Consider the following 22,363-nt stretch of genomic DNA (forward strand, 5'->3'; position numbering starts at 1 on the left):
CTCTTCATATTACTTGAGTGTAAAAGCTTATTGAAATTTTGTCTTGAATTCTTAGGCCGACAGCAAGATTCTCATACCTTACAAATATTTATTTATAAGAAGAAACTGTTCTGTAGCAGAGTTTTGTGACCTCCTGTTTTAGAGAACAGTGTCATTAAGTCTCCTCTTTAAAACATGCTGGCCAGTATTTCTGGTACTGTAACCAAGACCCCCAAATCTTCAGAAAGTACTTCAAGAAACTGCAACGTACTTCAAAGGGGGACGTGTGTGTGTGGTATGAGGCTGTAGCTAGCCCTTGGGCAGGACAGTGATCGCACTCCAAGCAGTCTTTTTGTCCTTGGCTATATTCGGGAGTTTAAATAAGCTGACAGTCCGTATACGAACACAGCCACGTCATAGTGATGTAGCTTAATTTTGACGTACTACTACTCACAACATTTGCAGTGCTAAAGTCTGGGTTGGTCTATCTGATCTAAAATTAGGATGTGGGATCAAGTTAAATGAACTTGTAAGAAAAATCTAAGGCCAATAGGATTCTCTCTTTTATTTTTCTAAACAACTCAATAGCACTGGCGGAATATTTTAGCTCTACACTGACTTTACTGGTCAGGAACTTAATCACGTGCTGAACTGCTGTGTGATAATTCTCTTTCCTAATATCTTTATAGGTGAGAAAATTACTTACTGACTGCATATGTTCAGTGTTCCTTTTCTGCTCTTCTGTATGAGCAAGTAACTTTTATACATTATTTCAATGTTGTTAATGTAGGAATTGGAGGGCTGGGGTTTTTGGTTTTGTTTTTTTTTTTTTTAATTCTTAAACTTCACTTCTTGGAATTCAAGTCTGGGTACTTAAACTGAAAGTCCGCTTCATCCTTAGAGATGTACACTGCTCATAATTTCCATGGAAGCAAATGGGAATCTCAGGGCGTTTATTGCAGATGGGTACTAACAGCCCAATGGCTTAACTTCAGGCAGCCAGTTCTCGAATACTTGATGTGCTTATAAGTGAGGATCCATGTGTTCTTCTAAAGACAGAATAAGATGGTTTTACTTCACCCAGAATTACTTGCAGCTCTTTAATTTTTGTCTCCAACTACTTCCCCTATTTCAATAAAATGAATAGACCAGCAGCATGGTTGGCCGTGGCATTTTTCCTGATCTAAAAACTGCAGTTCCTTTTTCCAGTTTCAGTCTCACGTCAACAGGACATGTGTCTTCCTCACAGAGCGATGTAATTGCAGATATTAGTGTACAGCAAAGGTACATGTTCTATTTTTTCTGCTTACAGAATACATTAATCCAGTACACATGTAAATTCTGCATCAAATCTGTGCTGGATCCGTCATTATCTTGTGTTTATCTCTCAGAGAACTGAAACTGTAGCTTGAATTTCTCAGGAAAGCATATTTATTCTCTAAAATAACATCGTTGATCTGACTGATGGGAGATCACGGTGATCATGAAACTCTGCTAAGTGGGTTGTTTCATGATGTCTCCCTGGCCGACTACGTTAGCTGATAAAATATTTACTACTGCAGGATGAACACTGAAGCTTGCAAGAAAAGGTACGGCAACTTTCAGCTACTGAAATTGCTAGATAGGTAAATCTAATTTGTTTCCTCTTCAGAAGTACACTAATAAAGTTTTCAAATATTTCTAGTTTGTAAAGATAGTCTCTTGTGATGATTCTGAATTGAACTGAACTAGTTTATAGAAATTAGGCATAAAACTCTTGAATTGCAGTAGAAACTTGAATATCTAAAGGTTATTTAAGTTTCCTTCCTAACATCTCATTATGTTATTTCAGGTCATAAGCTCTAATGAAAAGCTTTTAATATTTTAAATGTTGCTGCCTGTTTAATCCTCCTATAAAGTTTCATGAAGCTTATCATTAAATTTTAATGATTTGTCAGAAATGGGCAAATGTGAAACTCCTACTGAGCTGAAGATGCAGAAATATAAATGCTTACTAGGTTACACGAAAGTTACTCCAGGTCTTTCTAAACACAGAAACAGAAAATTTCAATTCTTTTTTCCAGATTAATCTAGAGGTTGTCTTCCTCAGAGTTCAGTGAACCTGGGATTGCTGGAACCTTTGAGCATCTTCCTATACTACCAGAGTAACAGCCTGGGATATGAAGGCGCTATAGGTAGCAAGTCAGACGACTTGCTCGAGTGCAGAATCAGGAATGTTACTCCTGTTAGAGGGGTTTCTAATGAAGCTCAGCAAATTGTGTAGCTAAATTAGATGGGAATGAACACAGATAAATTTAATTTAAAGTCAACCAGTATTTTTCTGCACGCACATTCCTTTCACTCATACAGTAATAATTGGTTCCCACAGCTTGTTCTGGGTGACCTATTTCTTCTTTCATCAGCAACTGTCTTCTGAAGGACTTAGTTCCACTATCATTCTGTTGGTAACATGGCAGAAGTCAGTCTTGCTGAGTTCTGAGTATGATAAAGCCTTTTAAAATGTTTTGGAAAATAAGGTAAATATTTTTAAACTAAAATATTGCTTTATTGCTGATAGGCTGTGTCCAGTAACTTCTTCAGTAAAGCTACTAAAAAGCTCAAATTACAAGCATCTGGCAAATGTTTTTTGCTAGGATGTAAAACATTTGACTTTCAGGTCACCTGTCTTCAAAACATTGTAAAATGGTGGTTTCCCAAGGCAGTGAATGTTTTGAATATGCCAAAACAAACATAAATCAGAAGATAGCAATCAGCAGCCCTCAAGGCTAAATCTGGTGCATGAGAAAAATTGGCCCATCAGAGAGTATTTGCAGTGGGCCATGAAATCAGTGAGGTGCCAGGGACACGCACATCCCGTTTGCCCTCTGCTGCCCTTCCCCATCCAGCTCCCACCCTCGCCCCTGCTCTCCCTGGCCATGCTGTCCTCTGATCACACAGTAGATCAGGACGGGGGATTTCCTCTGCTGACCATTTGACCCCTAACAGAGTATGGAAGAATAATTTGTCAAGTGTTTTGATAACAGTTCTCTGGCTACAGAACGAAAACTACTAGTGTAAAGCTTTTCGTTTTTCCTCCTTTTGCTTCTTCATCTCCCTCATTCTGCAGCAGCCCAAGGAAAAGCTGTTTGACACTTTGACTTGGGAAGCTGAATTCAGAAAGACTATTGAGTTTACTTTGGAGTTTTAAGTAGATTCTGGATGTGTAAGTTATTAGGGCAACAGTTAGAAAAGTCCATAAATTGAAGAGAATTTTTATAACTTTGTCATTCTAAAAACGTATTTGTAGCCACATTTTCAGAACTACTGAATTAGTACTGGAATTAAGCCAGTGGATAGTCCATAGTCCTTGGAAAACTGCAAAACTGATTTTTAGATTCAAACAAACCATCCCTCGATAATGCCTGCCTGAATTGTTTGGTTTACAGTGCTCATATTCTGAAATGTGACTGACAGGTTTCAGGGTAGCAAACAGTTCTGGATTCCTGTAAGACGTTTTTTAATGCTGTGTTTCAGTTTAACCACAGAGAAAGTACAGCGAGTATTTTATACCAGACCAGCTCTCCAAATGTGCTTACGTAGCCTGGGCTAACAAATAGCGCTGTTGCAGTGCTTCCTGAATCTTCTGAGTTCTGTGCTCGTGCTGCGCGGTGAGGAACGGAGAAGCAATGCTTTTGCACTGCACAGAAAACAGGCACGTTAGGTCTACATCAGTATTTCTGCCTTGGTTACTCAAACTGCAAGGCACAAAGGCAAGGCATCTTTACAAATGTGGTTTGATATTTTGCCTCGGGATTGCTGTATATAAATCGAAATCTTCATTCTTTTTTATCTCATTAGAATCTATATTGTCATATCAAATGAGGAATTTTTGACAGTATGAGATCTTGATTTTCAAATTTGAAAGCAATAATAATGGGGAAAAAAGATAAATCTGATAGTCTTTCAGAGTGAGATAAAACAGGAAATGTATGGCCAAGCTGTAAAGTCATTGTTTCCAACATATATGGACTATCTTAGCTTGTGAGTTAGTGAGTGGTTAGTAGTTTATGGAATTGAGACTCCATGAAATATGGGCAATGTAAGCCCGTATCTAACTGACATGAGAAAGAAAAAAGAAATGTTATTGTTATGCAGAAGTTACTACTGATTTTATAAATATTTGCAAAGGGAAATGAGAGCTTGGGGAAAAAATTACATTCACCTTGTAATTTACAGTTATTAATTCCTTTTCTAGTATTACAGGTATAACTGACTATCAGTTTGAGATCATGAGTGTTTCCAATACTCCATTATTATGTTTTATGATTTTTCAGCTATTTAGTCTTTGTTCTGGTATGTTTAAATACAAAAACAATTAAAATCACTAATAAAGTTGTTATATTTCTAAATCGTTCTCATAATGGTCCTCACTGAAACTTTTGGGAAAAATTATTTTGATACAATATTGCTAAATTCCAGTTAGTGAATATATTAATTAATATGTTACGCTTTGTTTGCAGTATGTTAAATTAGTTTGTCAGTTTACCTCTTGTTGTATTCTTTCTTGAAATCATTTTTTTGTCCGTGAATTTTTAAAAACAGTTTAACCAATGCTGGGAAAAGTCTGGTATTACAGATAACTAACACTGCATACACGCGCTGCCTTCCCGATGCCACGTGTTTGGTTTCCTCCCATCCCAGTCCGCAAAACCCATTTGCTTCACACAGAGAAACCGTGTTAGAAAAATGGAGGGGGGAGCGGGGGGGTCTTGTCACTTTGTTCGTACTATTTTGTGGCTGAAGTAGTGTGCTAGGTTGCAGCTTTATAAATCGCTTGTTCTGAAATCTTCATACTGTTTGTTGTTTGTCCAAACGCTGCCTTCCTACTAGGACTTCTAGCAGCAGAAAGTAGGTATCCCTTTGTTTTCCTTTAAGGCATATCATTCAGCTATGGTGTGTCTTTGCATGTGTAAAAATCAGCTTTCTTCTCTTTTCTTTGCTATTTTCAGTTTTAATACTGCCTGATCAAGAAAAATGGCCTGTATATTTTTAACTAGATCTGTCTACAACTTTGAAAGTATAATTAACAAGAAGTAATATGGTTTCCAGCGAATTCTGAAGATGCTAGTTTAGAGGCAGTATTAAAATTTCCCAGTTTTTTGTTCTCAATATTTGCAACAAAAATGAAAATTTAATTTTTATTAAATTAATAAAGGATAAAATGGTTTGGTATTAATTTTGAAACAAAAATTCAGTGTTTTCATGGACTAATGGGCTTTTTTTCTCCTAACACTAAAGACATAGTGTAATATTAGTCATATATTATTTTCTTGCTATACCCTTGCATGAGCTTCCTTGATCATTCTGTTGATATGATACATGATGTATGCATATGCATTGTATATATGCATACATTTGATTTAAGTAACTATCCAATACGTATCTCCTTAATTAAGGAGTATTATTGACAGGTAGAGAGAAGGTTATGCTGCAAATTAGCTGCACACTTTGTGAGAGACTGAAAGCAAAAAGCGCTTCTAAAATCTGCAGACTACGCTTGACAGTGAAGGTGTGAAATTCTAGAACTGTTGATACAAACCACAACAATTCCAAAGCCAACAAATAAAGTATTTCAAAATACAAGCTGTAAAAAGTGGTGGGGTTTTTTTTCCTGCAGCATTCTATGATTTGTAGCCTAACAGTTCTTCCATCTTAGGTCAGGACAGCAAAACTTACGTCTGTATCTCCATTTCTGAGCTGTTATTACTTGGTTCATTCTTTTGATCTTGTAAGTTGGGGGGGGCACATGTTCTTCCTTGTCCTCTCATTTCCTGGTCTCCGAATGCCTGCCCAGTAATACAAGAGTGAGAACTCAGTGGATAATTACAGAATTTTTTGCAGCGGTATTAAGTTTATGCGTTTGTTTGTGCGTAGAGTCTTTCCTCAGTAAACTTCCTGACTGATAAAGTGTGCTGTCCTCGTTCTGGACAGAAGAGGGTTTCCATGTATTTTTGCAATGAGGAAGGAAGTATCTAAAGAAGTAATAGTGAAGTACCTTCATTTGTTAAAATATTTATTTATGTAGGGCTACCTGGAAGATGCACGTCTGGTCTGAAAAACAAGACTTTCTCACTACGTATTTCTCTCCCAGCACAGTGGCCTGCCTTCTGTCATCTTTGTGGCTAGTTTTACAGTGAGACACAGCTGAGGACAGGAATTGGCAAACTTTGTGTAACGGTCCCAAGTATGGAGGAGACCAGAGCAAGCCAGAGGCATGCACGGACACGGTGCCCCTGTGTGTGCAAAATAAAATGAAGGCTGTCTTTAAAATCAAGCTTCAGTTTCTCCCTGCCCCCTTCCCTTTCCCTCCACCCACTGCTCCCTCACCTCCTCCTTTTTTTGTATTTCCATATATAATGCCCTCCTCTGGATTCCTGCTTCTGTTTAGGAACATTTTATCTGTTGTTTTCGCTTTCTTTCTTTCTTTTTTTTTTTTCCTCATTTGTTTGGTCTTCCTCTTTCTCCCTGTCTTTCTATCCCTTATATGCCTTTATAGATATATATACCTTTATAGGTGTTCTGATCTTCTTTAATTTAGTATTCTTCTGAATTTAGTAATCTTCTTTAATTTAGTATTTAATTCCCTTCCATCACACCAGCTACCTTCTTTCTGCAGTGTCCCTCTAGTCTTCATAAACCTCCATCTTTCTAGTTCTCTTCCTGATTTTTATATATAATGATATATGGTATGATATATATATTACATGATAATGATACGTATATGAATTACATGTATATAAAGTATTGGGGGGCAGTGGGTATATATTATTACTGACTCAGTTGCTTCCTAGTAGCATTCACAGAACTGTGTGCATGTAGGGACTTATTTGTAAATTTAGCCAAGTGTCTAAACTTCCACTAACTATAATAACTTTTCATTTGCTAATACAGACTGCAGAAGACCGCATGAGAATGCATAAGCATTCTAGCTTTTTTTTTTTTGTTAATATACTGAGAACCCATAGCTTTCAACTTTTCACAGTTGTCAGTGAACTGTGAATAGTTGCAACCATCCTGTCTTACGAAGTCTTACAGGAATACAAGGCAGACAAGGTTGTGTGCATGGCGCAGAATAGCACTGGGAACACTGCGAATATACGTGCAATTACAGTAGGATCCACAGTTACCATAGCCCGTGGTACTCACAGAACCGTGTTTGGTGTAGATTTTGTTACTGTGGAGGAGAGGCTTCTACTTGTATCTCTAGAATTACAACCTTTTCTGTGCAATCATGTATATATTTTTATTGTAACTTAAGGTGCAGGGTGAGATTGATCTCACCTAAGTGGCTGGGGCTACTTGTAAGGTTTGTGGTAGTCAGCATTTTCTAAGAAAGTTTTCTTTAGGTTGTCTAAAAAAATCAAACAAACAAAGCCAGTCAAATTAGTCAACTTCCTTTTTTTTTCCTCGCTTCCTAATACTTATGCATCATTCTAATGTTTATAGATTCTGTCTGTAACTGCTACAGACCATGAGAAATTTGAGCTTTTAGACTGCATGACTGTATAACAACTCACTTAAGTCCTTCCTTTACTGTCTTTTCTGAGAGCGTTTGCAATTGGCGCATTTGCAGTGATGAATCATAGGCTGGTTTGGTTTGGAAGGGACCTTAAAGATGATCTAGTTCCACTCCTGTTCCTGTCCCTGCCATGGACAGGGACACTTTCCACTAGACCAGGTTTCTCTGAGCCCCATGCTTGGCTTTTGACACTTCCAGGGATGGGGCATCCACAGCCTCTCTGGGCAACCTGCTCCAGTGCCTCGCCACGCTCACAGTGAAGAACAACTTCATTATATCTAGTCTAAATCTACCTGCTTTCAGTTTAAAGCCGTTACCCCTTGTCCTGCATGCCCGTGTAAAAAGTCCGTCTCCAGTTTTGTAGGGCCTGTTTAGGTACTGGAAGACTGCTATAAGTTCTCCCTGGAGCCTTCCCTTCCCCTTCCCCACAGGGAAAGGTGCTCCATCCCCCTGATCATCTTCATGGCCCTCCTCTGGACCTGCTCGAGCAGACCCGTGTCCTTCTTATGCTGGGGTCCCAGAGCTGAGCGCAGTGCTCCAGGTGGTTCTCACCAGAGCAGAGTAGAGGGGGCAAATCACTTCCCTCAACCTGCTGGGCACGCTTCTCTTGATGCAGCCCAGGATGCGGTTGGCTTTCATGGCTGTGAGTGCACATTGCTGCCTCATAGGCAGCTTTTCATCCACCAACACCCCCAAGTCCTTCTCCACGGGGCTGCTCTCAATCTGCTCATCGCTCAGCCTGTATCCGTGCTTGGGATCGCGCCAATGAGCAAAGAGATTAAAAGAGATTAAATCCTATTTCTAGAGGCTACAAGCTTTAATTATAAATATAGAGTGCTTTTATGCTTTCTGCAAAGGCTAGAAATTTAGCTTAAATATACTAGAAAATCACTCTTTTTAGGGACAGGTGTGCTATAAAGATTTGTTAATTTTGTTTTATGAAGTATCATTTATCTGGATTTAAAACTCTTCTGTTAACTCTGGCTTTTAACCAGATGTCGTCAACAGATAGAGTTTAGGTGTTCACCAAAAATTCCTATAGAATTGTTCTATCATTTTTTTATGCAATAACGTGCTGTTAGTATATTGCTACTGGGCCATTTTCCTCATGCAGGTGCATGTTATTTGTAAATGTTTGGAAGACGTGGCAGTAGATACAGCACAAGATTGTAGATAAAAAAACCCCATAAGGTAGAACTGTGATTTTGAGGGATTAACAAAATCACTTTCAGAACTTCTCATGAAATTCATGAAGGATATCCTTGGAACGTTTCTTTTACAGCCATCTGCTCAACACGACCAATGGACAGGAGAAGAAAAGCTGAATGTTTTGGAATTCCTAGATTTTAAGAAGATTGTTGAGACGCAAATACTAAAAAATAGTAACTGTTATTTTTATTTGAAAGACCTCAAAGTATTCCACAAAATAAAATTCCTAAAGTAAATAATACTGTCAGATAAATAATGTGGTGCATTCACTGTTTAACAGTAATACCGTGCTGCAGACAACTTTGAACGCTTCATTGGTTCTGATCCTGGCTCAAGTTTTAGTGGTTATGAGCAACATTGAGCAATGTTAGAGATTCTTAAGATATCCAGACTTGTGAAATGAACCTTCTCTTGAGTTTTCCTTACACACTTCAAATAGACAGAAAGGGTTTTGGACTCCAAGTGAAGTTTTGCTAGGAAAAAAAAATCCATTTAAACTCTGAGCATGACAATAAAAGGAAAGAAAGAGAATTCTGACATTTCCTTCTGCCAACTGCAGAAAGTCAAGCACTTTCCTTCAGGCTTGAAGATCTCTAAGTTCATAAACCTTTAACCGACAAGCTGAAAATGGCCCATTTTGGGTCTCTAGCTAATGTTTTTCTTCCTTGCCTTTGAGGCTTAGCCGTGATCTTCCCATGCTCCTGCCAGCAGATTCCCAGTCTCTGTATTTTCTCAAGTTTCCTGCTGTGTCTCCCGGTGTGGAAGCTGTGGTGCAAGCAGAGGAACATGGATAGCTCCTTCCAGCTCAGTGTGCTTATTCATTATCAAAGACAGAGCAGGTCTCTTCTGCAGAGCACCTGGCCCCATGCACAGTAACCCTAAGGCAAACCGTTAGTTTTATTTGCTGACCAACCACACTTTTTTTTAAGGACATAAATTAATACATCAGTTGGAATTAAGTAGTCAGACGCATTTAATGGGAGAGGACTAAGGAGTCGTACTGCTCCTGCTCCATGAGTTGTGAGAGAGAGGAATACTGTGGTTCTTAACACTGGCGTGCAAAGAACTGCGAGGAGGATCCTAGGTTACACTTTGTACTAAACGTGATGCAAGTGTTTCGAGACTTATAACGTACTTGTCCTTCTAAGCCATGAGGCCTCACGTCTTGTGTAGTAGGTTTTGGGTATGTTGTTCTGTTTATTCTATTTTCTCAAGGTTTTCAGAGAAATAAGTGAATTTAACTTTTCCTTGTTGGTTAAGAGGGGTTGTGGGTTTTGTTTTTATTACATTCTGAAAAAGCAATAGATAGCAAAAGAGTTTAAGTTAAGGAAGACTGCTAAGATTTGCTCATGTGTTGGAGGATGGAATTTCAAGAAATACAGCAAGTTTTTAGATACCTATCTTCACAAAAGGTCACTGGCAAATGAATAAGTAAACAGAATGAACATATTAAGGAGAAATCGGTGAAATACAGAATGTGTAGAATTCTGTATCCAGAATTAAGAATTTATTTACGAAGAAGCATTCAGCAGTTCACTGTCAGATACCAGCATTTTTGCAGGCTGCCATTGGGTACGCTACTGTATTTCCAGATGCTTATATCACTGTGGAAAAACTGAAGACATGGGCTGTGGAAGTTTAGATATGCCGAAGTTAGCATTCCAGTAATGCCCTCAAGTGACAGCCAACACTGATATCTGACTTCTAAAACAAGTTGTTCCACAAGAAACTGATATGGGCTGCTTTACTATGGATTTGTGTTCTGTTTCTCCATCTTCCCCTGCTGTGAATTCAACTCTCCTCGTGGACTTCTGTAATGCCTCCTGTCTCTCCTTTTTGTCCCCATATCCCTCACTTCTCTTTTGTCCCTTACACCATGTCATCTTCCTGTGACCCAAAACAATCCAGTGGTCAAAATGCAGCAAGTGCCACAAGCAGGTCTGAGATAACCAGGCAAGCAGAACAAACAGAACAAAAACTGGAGCTCATGTTACAGCTGCCTTTTCTCCCCTGGAGGAAACAGCAGGCAGGTCTTTCTCGCTCTTCCCTCCTCTATCCAGGTGCTGATTTTAAAAGAATTTGTGAGAGCATTGGTTCTTCCAAATTTTTTCCGATTTGGAATGGGTCAGTAGTTGAAAAAGTGAAAAAGAGAAGGTTGGGGTGAGAATGGTGAGGACAGGCAGTTGGACAGATAATGAAAGAAACTTCATAAGACATTACTGGAAATGAGGTTAAATACAACAAAGCTAAGGTTAACAAAAACGGGTTTTAACCTCTCTTCATTTAGTCCATTTCTTATGTGTAGTTACACTATACGTGGGTACCGTTGATACACATGAAGTTTATTCAATGAGTTTTCCTGTAAAAACTCCGGCTTTTGAAAGTTCCTGTTCCATTTGTACCAGAGGAAGTGAAAGTTCCACTTTCCAAAGTTCAGTTTACCATGAGTCTTTGCTTTATTGATTTTTATTCTTTCTTGTTTTTCCTGTTTATTGCCCCGTAGGAGCAGTCTCACAGGTGCTGGACAGCCTGGAAGAGATTCATGCACTTACAGACTGCAGTGAAAAAGACTTAGATTTTCTTCACAGTGTTTTCCAGGATCAGCATCTTCACACGCTACTAGATGTAAGTTTTCTGTGATAAACAATTCGAATGTGTTTCTGTATCTGTTATTCATTGCCTAGTATTTTGTTTTATCCTCTTTCTGTTTTATTCTCTTTTATTGCTTCATACCAAAATGAATTTATTTAGGTGTAGAATGCAACAAGCAGCTAGCACTACACAAATAGACATTTAGAACTACACATACAGACTATTTTAGGATATGTTAGTGGTTAATGACTTGGTTTGAATTAATAGCTTTTCTTTAAGATAGTTTATCACAATAGGCTTTTTTCTTTTTGTAAGGGCTGGATTTTATTTTTAATTTAAATGTGAACTTTAACCCTACAGATTTTTTTTTTTAGATATGTAATAAACTTAGACCCATTCTATGGATATTCTTAGAAGTATGACTTTTTTTTCTGTGAAACACCAAGATACGCTTTTTTGTGTCCTGTACTTGAATACAGTACGTTGTAATCTCGGTCATTTAAATCTGTATTATTCTGAGGTTCCTGAGAACAATTATACCATGAGATGGCAGTGGGAGTTCCACAAGAAAGGGTAAAAAAATTACAAAGCTGGAAGACAGAGGTTACTGCCTCCTGGTAGGCATAAGCAGGATGGGGGCCCATTGCTTCACCGTCTATCTGTAAGCATAGTTCACTGACTGGCTACAAGTACAGATCAACTCCCTTATCAGATGGTTCACAGATTTTTTTTTTTTCATTCCAGAAAACTGAAGTGCTCTATTTTGCAAAAATAATTTTGAAAAGCGAGTAGTCTGGTGTTTGAGAGAAAAATTCTCGCATGCTACTGATCTTTCTGTGCCTTGAGGACTTCCTGTTTTCAGTTTCTTGTTACCTTGTCGCCTGCGGAAACCTTGTTCTGTTTCCCCATAGTTTTTTAACCAAGCAGGAATAACGAGCAAATACGTTGTACTTCCTCCAAAACTGTGTGAATTTGGGGAAACGTAAGTACTGTTTTGAGGCAGAACTATTTGCTGAACTTCAACTCTCTGCAAAAAACAGGGATCTTCAGCATCACTACAGGCTTACACTCCATCCCTCACACTGAGTGCCAGACCCTCGCTGAAAAACCAGTTCAGAAGTACCTCATGCTGTCATTAATTCCTGTGTCTACACGGTATTGCAGTCAGAAATAAAGGTCAAAAAGAAGCAGTTTTTTCAGTTCTTTACAGTACCAGTCTGGTTCATAGTACTTCTCTAATGATTGATTACTTCTGTAACAGTCTGCTGTAGGCTTTTAAACAAGAAAAAAACCTGCAGTGAGCTCATACCGTTTGGCCATTCTTATATTTAAAAGAATGGTCTTTCTCTTAGACAGAAAGGTTCACATTTAAATGCACGCTATCGTAACGGATTGGTGAGGACGAAATGTTATCAAAAAGCATTTTTATTCTATTATGCCACGTGGAAGGGAGGTGGTAGAATCTTCCCAAAGATACTTTGATTGGAATAATAAAAAAATAAAATTCTTAAAGATTGCACTTTAATGCAATGTGGATTTGAGAGACTGAAGCAGGTCACGGACGGTATTATTTGAAACGGTAGCTTTTGCATTGCAATGGCTTGAATGTGGGAGATTGATTTCTGGTGTTGCATTGATGCTATTCCAGTTTCTCCCAGAACTCCGAAAGAAATCATCAGTTGCACTTGTATGAGGTTCTGTCAGGGAAACTGTTCATTCCTTTCAGAGTATGTGGGGTTAATGAGGCCACCAGAACAAGTCACCTGTAGAGCATTCTGTTCCACCAAGCAGGAAGTTTCTAGTCTGTGGTGAAGTCGTGACTGTCACTTTGCATTAAAACTACTGTTGCTCTTCCTTGGCCTTTTTCCATAGTTAAATTTGTCCTCATGTTCCTACTCTTTCTCAAGAGTTTTTCTTTATTTTTAGATTAGGCACATGGAGATAGGTCACTCCTGCTCCTGAAATACCTCCTTTTGCTTCTGAACTAACTGTTTCTGAAAGCAAGAGAAAAAAGAACAGTCTTTTTGTCAACAGTGCGAGTTACCCACGTGTTGGTTTTTTTCAGGTAATAGAGATAACGAAAGAGAAGTTCATTAACTTAGCTGTGATGAGGACAGGCACTGTGAAGGCCATCGAAGGCCAAGTGTGTATCATCCCATCAGTTGTTTTTAATTGATTCAGTGTCGTCTGTCTGTTCAGATAGCTATCTGAAGACTCTTCCGCTTTAACTGGATGCCAAAACTGTTCAAAATAAGGGAGAAATAAGCGCCAGCTGCTTATAAAGTGATTTGTATTCACTCTGAGCCGAATCCTGCAGTACACCAGCATACCCTGATGTGGGCTTATTGAATAGTTTCATTATGTGATTTTTTCATAATTCTAAGAATCTCTCCATTGTGTTGACTTGGTTTTTCCTGTACAGATGTTACATAATTCATATTAAAAGCTTTATTGTGTTTACTGGAGAGAGTAAAGGAAAGGGCCTTCTAGAAACAACCATTTAGAAATATTCGCTACCCAGAAATTTTTATTGTTTAATAATTCGCCTTTCTTGTAAAGCAAACAGGTAATTTTGGGTTGGACAGATTTTATTTTTGTCTCGGTTCTGTTAGGAATGTGATGATCAAAATTTTGGTGAATGCTGTAGGACATTCCTGTGACTTAGAACTGGATGGGTTTATGCCTCTATAAAAATGTATAGATTGTTTCAGTCTGGCATCCAGTTTAGATCACGAAGAATGTAATAAAATTAAGTAAAGGATATAAATAACTTTATGGAAAAACTGAGTTAAATTAAAGTAGTAAAACAATTTTTTATCTGATCACCTTTCTATACTGACAGATTTGTAGAAGCTTTATCAAATGCTTGAATTAAGATTTTTTTTTTTTAAATTGACATTCATGAATGAGATCCTGAGAGGCATTTCCATCTTGTGTCAGCAGTCCTGATGAAGTCAGAAATGAATGTGAGAAAGTTACTAATTTTGGAGGCATTGATGTTTGGCTATTTTCTGTATCACGACAAAAGATCTAATTTTAATGATAATTTGTTTTGAAAAGTATACTGGGCCTCAAGGCTGTGCCTGATTGGGAAGATCTTTCACACTTTGTTTCATCTCTATCAGTACGTCAAAGGAAACAAGGTTTGCTAAAAAGTAAAACCAGAGGCTGCAGTTTTGTGCAGCTGACGATATTGAAGCAGACAAGAGAAATCATTCTCCTGTTGCGTCAGGTAGTTTGGTCACCTCTCCAGGGAGCTTGCTGTGGGTGATGCTGAATGCAGACGGCGTTTGATTTACAAGTGAGATTTTCCCTCCGCAGGAGAACAATATCAGCTTTTGTGTGACTGGGGCCTCTCTGTGCTGCCGGTTTTGTCTGTATCTGTCTGTCCTGAGTCAGATAGTTCTCTAGGCTGATAACTTTTGGCTGTTAATTTAAGAAGTTTGTTACGTTATTTTCATAGATGGAATAAGTAAGGTAAGTGGTGTTATTTCTACAAATATATCTGTAATAGAAGCATTATGAACTTTTAAGAAAGTTTATATGACCTTTTGCTGGCATAACACATTGTACCACATTCGGCTTTAACTCAGTGAGATAAAATGAATTTTGGAGTAGCTATACGTGTCACTTCTTCCCTTTAGCGCTTGATTTATATTCACAGTGCGTATTTTTAATGTATACTGATTTTTAAAGGGATTCTCACTTTGGTGTCTGTTACCGTGCTGCTAATGGTAATGTTTCAAAAGAACATGCGTCCATGCACACTTCAGAGTTCCCTTGGCATGCCTTTTGAACTCAATCATCCAAACAGATTTGGTCCTGAAGTCCTGATTTTTAGGGAAACATATTTTCTCTTTTGCTAGAGTGAACGCTGTTGGGACCTCAGTTTAGCCTCTTACATGGTTGGCTGAAGCTTTCTACTGGGTTTATTTTGGGCTATTCTGTTTACTCTCTCAGTGTTGGACATTGGCACAGTAAATTTGAACATAATTTGTAAAAGTGGCAGTTATTCAGCAGAATCCAGCCATGGCTGATACTATAATTCTCTATTTGAAAATGTTTTAAACTCTTCATACGTTTATCCTTAATTTGCTCTTTTCTGAGCAAAGTGTATTAATTTAACAATTCTATTATATACTTTGGAAAAAGCAAAGCGAGACATTTTGATTTCTATTTTCAGGATGCTTTAACTTCCTTCTTCCTTTCTTTTCTATCACAAATAGACTGGTGGAATAGCTATCATGTGATACAGAAAAGAAAATAAAACCAGGGGCTGTGTCTTAGAAGCATAAATATTTTCATTAATCATGTAATTTTTCTGTTTTGATTTGAATAAGAACGGCTTTCTCTGTGAATCACATAATGTGGTTCAAGTGTTTTGGATCAACATTGGTCCTTACCCTCTTGAATACTGATTGTGTTAAACCTTGTAAGTGGAACATGTTTACTGAAACATGAATGGGTGTCCTTTGCAAAGACAGATCGGAAAGTGTGTTATGTGCTGTACGTCTTGCTAAACTCCCTCAGAAAGTGTAATGCTGATGTGAAATAGTCCTTTTTCATTTTTAAAACACCTTGTTTTCCTGTTTTTAATTATCCTTTAATTGATATGGTAAGGCAAAAGCAGATGGAAAGTATTTGTTAAAAAAAAAAGGAAAGAAAAAGAACTATGTTGGCAGGAAAGCACCTTGCTATTTGGGGAATCAAATCTGGCTTTTGTCCCGGTCCAGCAGAGGCAGCATGCTCAGCCCCAGGGAGTGGGAGGGACTGTCTCTCCTGCTGCAAAGGAAACTCCTTTCCCAAGTAGTGTAGAAGGAGCAATGACCAAGCCTTAGGGAGAACTGTTTGAAGAACGCCTTCAGCAGGTGGGCTGGATCATCAGCACCAGTGCAGAACGCTGCTTCTCTGAAAGGTAACGTCTCTGGAAGGCCGTATCTGAAAGAACACTAAAAGCAGAGGCTATTCGAGAACATTTTCTGGATTATTTCATAATCATCCTCTAAAATACCTTCCATTTTCAGCTTCCTTCGTGTATTTGCATTTCATTTTCTGTGTTCCTGGGATATGTGGATCACTGTGCTAGTCAGCATCATCTCATTGTTTTCTTGTTCTTCCTGTTTCTCTGTCTTACTATATAAAGAATTTGTCTTCTATTTAGACTTCTGAGCAGAAACCATTTTTGTTCTGTGCTTTTATAATATCTTATATAATACAGATATATGACTGGGTCTCTTAAACACCAGGCTAGCACAAGACTAAGAGCTAACAGTACCTTTCATATTGGTTAAGATTCAGTTTTGAGGAATTTCCATAAGCTCCTCTCCAGCAGTGCAGCATTCTGGACAGGACTGCATGACGTTGTGATAGTTGCTTTGTTGCACTTAACCTGTTTTTTTTCTTAATGTTCTGTCGTTTCTCAGTGTTTATAAGCATAGTGCTGATGTGATGAATCAAGTGAAGTTCAGCTTAGTAAAATATGTGCTTTAAACGAGAATTGTACTACTAAGCCCGTTCCTCTTGGCCTAATGTCATCTTCCCTGTGTCAGTGGTGTGTCATTGCGAGTGTCTGTGCAAGTGCATGTTTGTGTGTCTGTGGGCACCAAACGCATAAAACTGTAGATTGTTTTTTTTTTTAGGTACATGGAATTAAAAATTCTCTGACTTACAGTGTATTTTTATGTTACTGGGCTCTGATCTATCAAAGAACACTAGAATTCTATTCCTGACACTTGTAGAACATTTAATTAACTTCACTGATACTGTTTTGAGGAATGCAAAAACGATCCTCTTTACAACTTTCTACATTTTCCTTACTTCTTTTTATGTTGAGAGTAGTTTAAGTTAGTTTTAGTTCTGTTTTAACCATAAGGGCTACCTCTTTGGGTTTTTCTTCCTTATAAAACTTCAGATTCTCAGATTTATTATTTCTCAAGGAGCTTGGGACTCACTCTGAGAAATGACAAAATAAAAGACATGCTACAGCACTTGGGATGCAGTGCACAGGTCTTGAACAGCACTTCTGCTTTCTTGGTGCTGGGAGCTTTCTTCAGAATAGTGTTACAGTCTACACTTAGTTTACATTAAAATACCCAAAGGCAGTATAGTAACAGCCCAGTAAGCTGTGCTTCTATCTTTGAAGTCACTGCCTCCTGCTTCCAGTTATTCAAGTACTTGGCTGGTTCGTGTTGATTGTTCTTTGCAGTAATGAGCTCATTGCAGTATATTTTTATTCTCTGTATATCATTAGAGAAAACTTACATGGATAGGGAAAAATGGTTGTAACTCCAACATTAGCATCTTCTGGTGCAAGATACACTTAATGTCACAAAGCGGGGGAGAAGCTGTTTTCTTTGCCAGCCCTCTATAATCATTGTGGATTTAACAAGTTTTATATGAGTTCTGTATCCCCCCAGTGTGAGGGTCGTGGTCATTAGCATCCCTCTCATCAGGATGTCTAACCCTGAAGTGTTAATTCAACTGACAGAATTGGGAATGAATAAGTTAGGCTTAACCTCGTATTACATTTAAACTGGCACTGAGGGGGCAAGACAGGATGAAAAGTTATTCTGTGGGGTGTATCAAGGTGTTGTACATGTAACATAGCTTTTTTTATAGCCCTTCCTGTGTTGAGGGATTAGTTTTCCCAGGTGCTTATAGAATCATAGAATCGTTTAAGTTGGTAAAGACCTTTAAGACCATCGAGTAAGATCATCAAGTCTAGCCGTTGACCCAGCACTACCATATCCACAGCGAAACGCTGTCACGAAGCACAGTATCTTTTAAATACTTCCAGGGATGGTGACTCCACCACTTCCCTGGGCAGCCTGTTCCAGGGGTTTAAAACCCTTTCAGTCAAGATACTTTTCCTGATACCCAATTTAAATCCCCCCTGAGGCAACATGAGGCCATTTCCTCTTGTCCAATCACTTGTAACTTGGGAAAAGAGACTGACACCCACCTGATTACGACCTCCTTTTAGGTAGTTGTAGAGAGCAATAAGGTCTCCCCTCAACCTCCTCCAGGCTAAACAACCCCAATTCCCTCATCTGCTCCCCGTAAGACTTGTTCTCTAGACCCTTCACCAGCTTTGTTACTCTCTTTCAGACTCACTCCATCACCTCAATGTCTTTTACACTTGTTTTTATCTGATCAGCTGCTTGGTATCATCTTTTAAAAGGTGTTTTGCCTTGTTTTTTTATTAAGATCAGCTTCGATTAGTTATCTGATGCAGAAAAAATGATCAAGTGGCTGTGTTATTGATGTAACGTGATTTTTTGTGTCCTTGATATTACAAATGTGTTAAAGTATTTTGTGAAGTTATGATTCAAGCCTTTGTCTTTCACAATACATTCTTTACTGTTACGTTCCAGAATCAGAGTGAGGCTAAATTTCTGCTAGTTGTGATGTATCTAAATTTTCCAGTGTGACGTTGGATGGGGGTTGTGTTTGGACAGTGTTCTGACTCCTCTTACGGGAAATGGTTAAGAAGGAATTTCTGCACATCTGAAAAACTAGTCAGAAGAGAAGAGTTTGTTGTTTTGACTCGCCTGCCTGATTGTGGATTAGGCTTTGGGCTCTCTGCTTTTAAATATCAGAAGAAACGAGTTCCTTTTAGAAGGAAGGCAGAAGGCCAAAAGTCTCAACTCCTACAAAAGCTGGTCAACCGATGGTGACTCTACTTGCTGTGGGTGTTCTCTTCATAGCATTCTGTCCTAGCATGCAAAATTTAAATCACAACTTGTCATTTTAAGAAGCAATGTTATACTGCTCATTAGCTATAATGTCAATTTATGTGTTATATCAAGCTTTGTTAATATATCAGTTGTGATTGTTAAGCATTTCTAGAGCAAGCTCTTAATTTTGACTTTCTGTCTTAGCAAATGCAGACGAACTGCTGCTGAGGAGTGAGACTGAGCTGCAAAGTATTCAAAAGCCTGGTGGTTCCAAAGGTTACAATTGCTGTGGCATCTTATAATTTTTAATATTATTAGAAATATGTAATTGTTATGTTTATGCTTATTGCTGAGTGAAATTGTTGGAGGTTGGGTTACTGGGGTGAGAGGGTAGAGTTATTTGCTTGAAAATAGAGCATCCCAGCAAAAAGAAAGCCCATCGTTAGGGCGCGTATAGATTTTGCCCTCCTGGAAGACTGTTGGTATCACAGAAAAGCCTTCCGTTAAGGACAGTAGAGAATGAACCAGTTAGTTCTGTTTCAGAAGAAAGCACCTCTGGTATGGTCCCTGAAGGACTTAATGTTGCAGGGCTGCTGAAAGACAATAGCATTGTGAACAGGGTGGTATTCTGTGATTAACGCTGAGTCGCTAACTGAACGTGGTCCTGTGTCTGTGCCGCAGGAGTACATAACGCCTGGCGCTAATTGTCAGTAGTGTTTGATCTGCGATGTTTGCAAACACATTTCATTCGGAGTTTTCTTAAGCATTTTTTAAAATGTTGTGTAAAAGTGTGTTGGATTTTTATGTCCAAAGGAGAAAGTTTTCGTCTTAATGTGTATAAAGCAAACCTCTACGTTCAGATACTTTGAGACAAATTATGGAGCTGTACATTCCTTCTTCTAAACTGCTTCTTCTATACCTATTGCTATAGCTATTTAAGTGAAAAGTATTGCAAAACAATCACTTTACAAACAGACTCTTTTTTTATGTCAAAAAAAATTCTGTGTAAGATTGTTGATTGGTATATTGAAAAAAATTAAAATACAAAGCAAGTACTAAGAGGTGCTAGTACTTCCTTTGTTTCTAGGTTTACTTATTACTCCATACATTTTTGAAGATACATATCTTGCTTGTATGTTCTTATTTTTGCTTTGACTACATACACAGTGAATGTAGAAACAGTACTTCTGAAACAATCTTGTACATAATTTTAATTTCTCCTAAGGATGCATTAGAAATATAAAATGACATAAGAACCTAAACAAGATAAACAGTTCATGGGGTAATGCTGTGTATGTATTTATAGGGTTGGAAACAGTCTTGCATTTATCTTGTGTGTTGTAATTTGTGCCACTACTCTCCAAAATAATTTAGTGTTATAATGCATTTTACCAGAGAGAAATTGTGTGGCCTCAACAAATTGTTGTTTCCGGATGAAATGTGAGAACAGACACTGGGACAGTTTGGTAACGATACTGGTTGTCTCCATTAGGAAGTTTTTCTGTTGCTAACATCAAATGTCAGTAATAAATACAGCTGTTTCGTCGTTCAAAAGGGATTAAGTAGTTTTAGGTCAAGACGGTGTTCACCTACATTTCAAGAAGCACAATGAATAGCTAAGAATTTGTGGCCCATCTATAAAAAGACAAAATACCTCTACATGATGAAAGCCACAGTCAGCTCCCGTTTTAAAAGTAATTTAGAGCACGGAGATAGTAACAGCTAGCTGAACATCTGCAGTGTGCTTAGAAAAGTATTGTGCAGGAATTGACAAACTTCGTTTCTCTTTACGTCGTTTGGATTTTCGCATGTGAATGTTGTCTTTGACCATCAATAACTTCACATGCAAAAATCAAGCTTTTACTACTGCTATTTGTTCCCTTCAGCATAATTTATATAACAACAGTTTTGTTGACATAGATATCATTTTCCAACAAATTACAAAATAAATATTTACATTGAAATTCTAAGGCTTAATCAGTTATTTATGGAATATGTGGCTAGGAGAAGCAATTTTAATTATGTAGCCTGGTCCCCTTGTAAGCGAAAAACTCCATGAACTAACTTGAATTAGAGTATATCGTTTCAAAAATATCTCTTTCTTTGCATGCCAGAGGCTAAAGTAATGGTAACCCAGTTAAATGAAAAAGTGTATGTCTTTTCTTCTTAAATCAGTATCCTGGGTTTTAATCAGGTATTTACCATTTAAAAATGCATTTCAAGCTGGAGAGCTTGAGGGTTCTTTTCAGATTTATTGTGGGGTTGGTTTGTTTCTTGCCTTTTACTGTTAAGGTTGGATAGAACTTTAGGGAAACATCTATTATACTCATGGTAAAAATGTACTCCAGCGTAGGCTGCCTACGTAGTGTTTTCATTAGACCCTGGAATTAGTGCCTTCCACTTCCTGTGTTTATCCAAGAGGATTCTTTAGAGGAGCTCTGCTTGTGCTAGTGAAGCTACCAAAAATACGTCTGTTCTCTAGTTGAGGCTGTCTTGTACCTCCAGAAACAATGAGGGGATCCCGTGGCTTGGATGATACACAGGCTTTTTAAGCCTTAGTTGCAAATACAGCAGTTTTTCTTTTCGATACTGCCAGAGTCCCTGCTAATGGTTTGGTGCCTTGGAAGCAAATCTCAGTAAGTAGCAGATGATGAAATTTAAGCACCGTGCCTCAGCAGGAAGGCGCTACAGGAAAATAAATACACACTTATTTAGTCTGAACATTGCCTTGATTTTTTAATAAACATTCTTAGAGGCATTTTGCCTCCTACTTTCCTGTTGCTGCCTTCCTAGTTTCAGACAGTAACTGCCCCATGACGGTGAGAAAAAATTGTTTCTGTAAACTGCCAGTTGTTTTGGATCACAGTAACATAGCAACTTAAGAAAAGTCAGCAGCTTCAGCGACTGAGCTTTTAAACAATTGCTACAAAAAATTAATAAAAATATTTTCATGCTAACTTTTCTGTAATTTCATCAGTCATAAACAAGGATGTCTGTGTGACTCTTAGAAAAATACGTTACATGTTAATGTTGGATATCAGCCATTTTCAACAGCTCGTACTCAGGACCCAGTGCTTGATGCAGTCTCCTAACAGGCATATTACTGTTATATTAATAATTTGGAGTTGCTGGTTTTGTCTGCTTATTTAAGAAAGGGTAAAAACAAATAATTGTGCACTCAACTAAAGTATCTCCTGAAAGCCAGCAGAAAGCTTTTGTTTTGAAAACTTCGGCAGTGTTCAAGGCTGCTTAAACTGTTGAGTGTAGCACAAGGGGAAATTGTTGGATGTGGAAGAAACTGATTTAGTTTGACTTTTCTACTCTTTTTTCCCCACGATAGTGGTATAAC

At 38.1% G+C, this 22,363-nt stretch overlaps 1 protein-coding gene across 1 annotated transcript in view; it reads left to right on the forward strand.

Moving 5' to 3' along the window:
• CASK (calcium/calmodulin-dependent serine protein kinase (MAGUK family)) overlaps nucleotides 1-22,363 on the forward strand; it is a 54,493-nt gene that overhangs the window by 18,607 nt on the left and 13,523 nt on the right. Inside the window, 2 exon segments of the mRNA XM_010133322.1 lie at nucleotides 4,849-4,866; nucleotides 11,250-11,371. Of these exon segments, the coding sequence (XP_010131624.1) occupies nucleotides 4,849-4,866; nucleotides 11,250-11,371 (140 nt within the window).

This window comes from Buceros rhinoceros, unplaced genomic scaffold, assembly GCF_000710305.1.
Source record: "Buceros rhinoceros silvestris isolate BGI_N320 unplaced genomic scaffold, ASM71030v1 scaffold10463, whole genome shotgun sequence".
NCBI lineage: Eukaryota > Metazoa > Chordata > Aves > Bucerotiformes > Bucerotidae > Buceros > Buceros rhinoceros.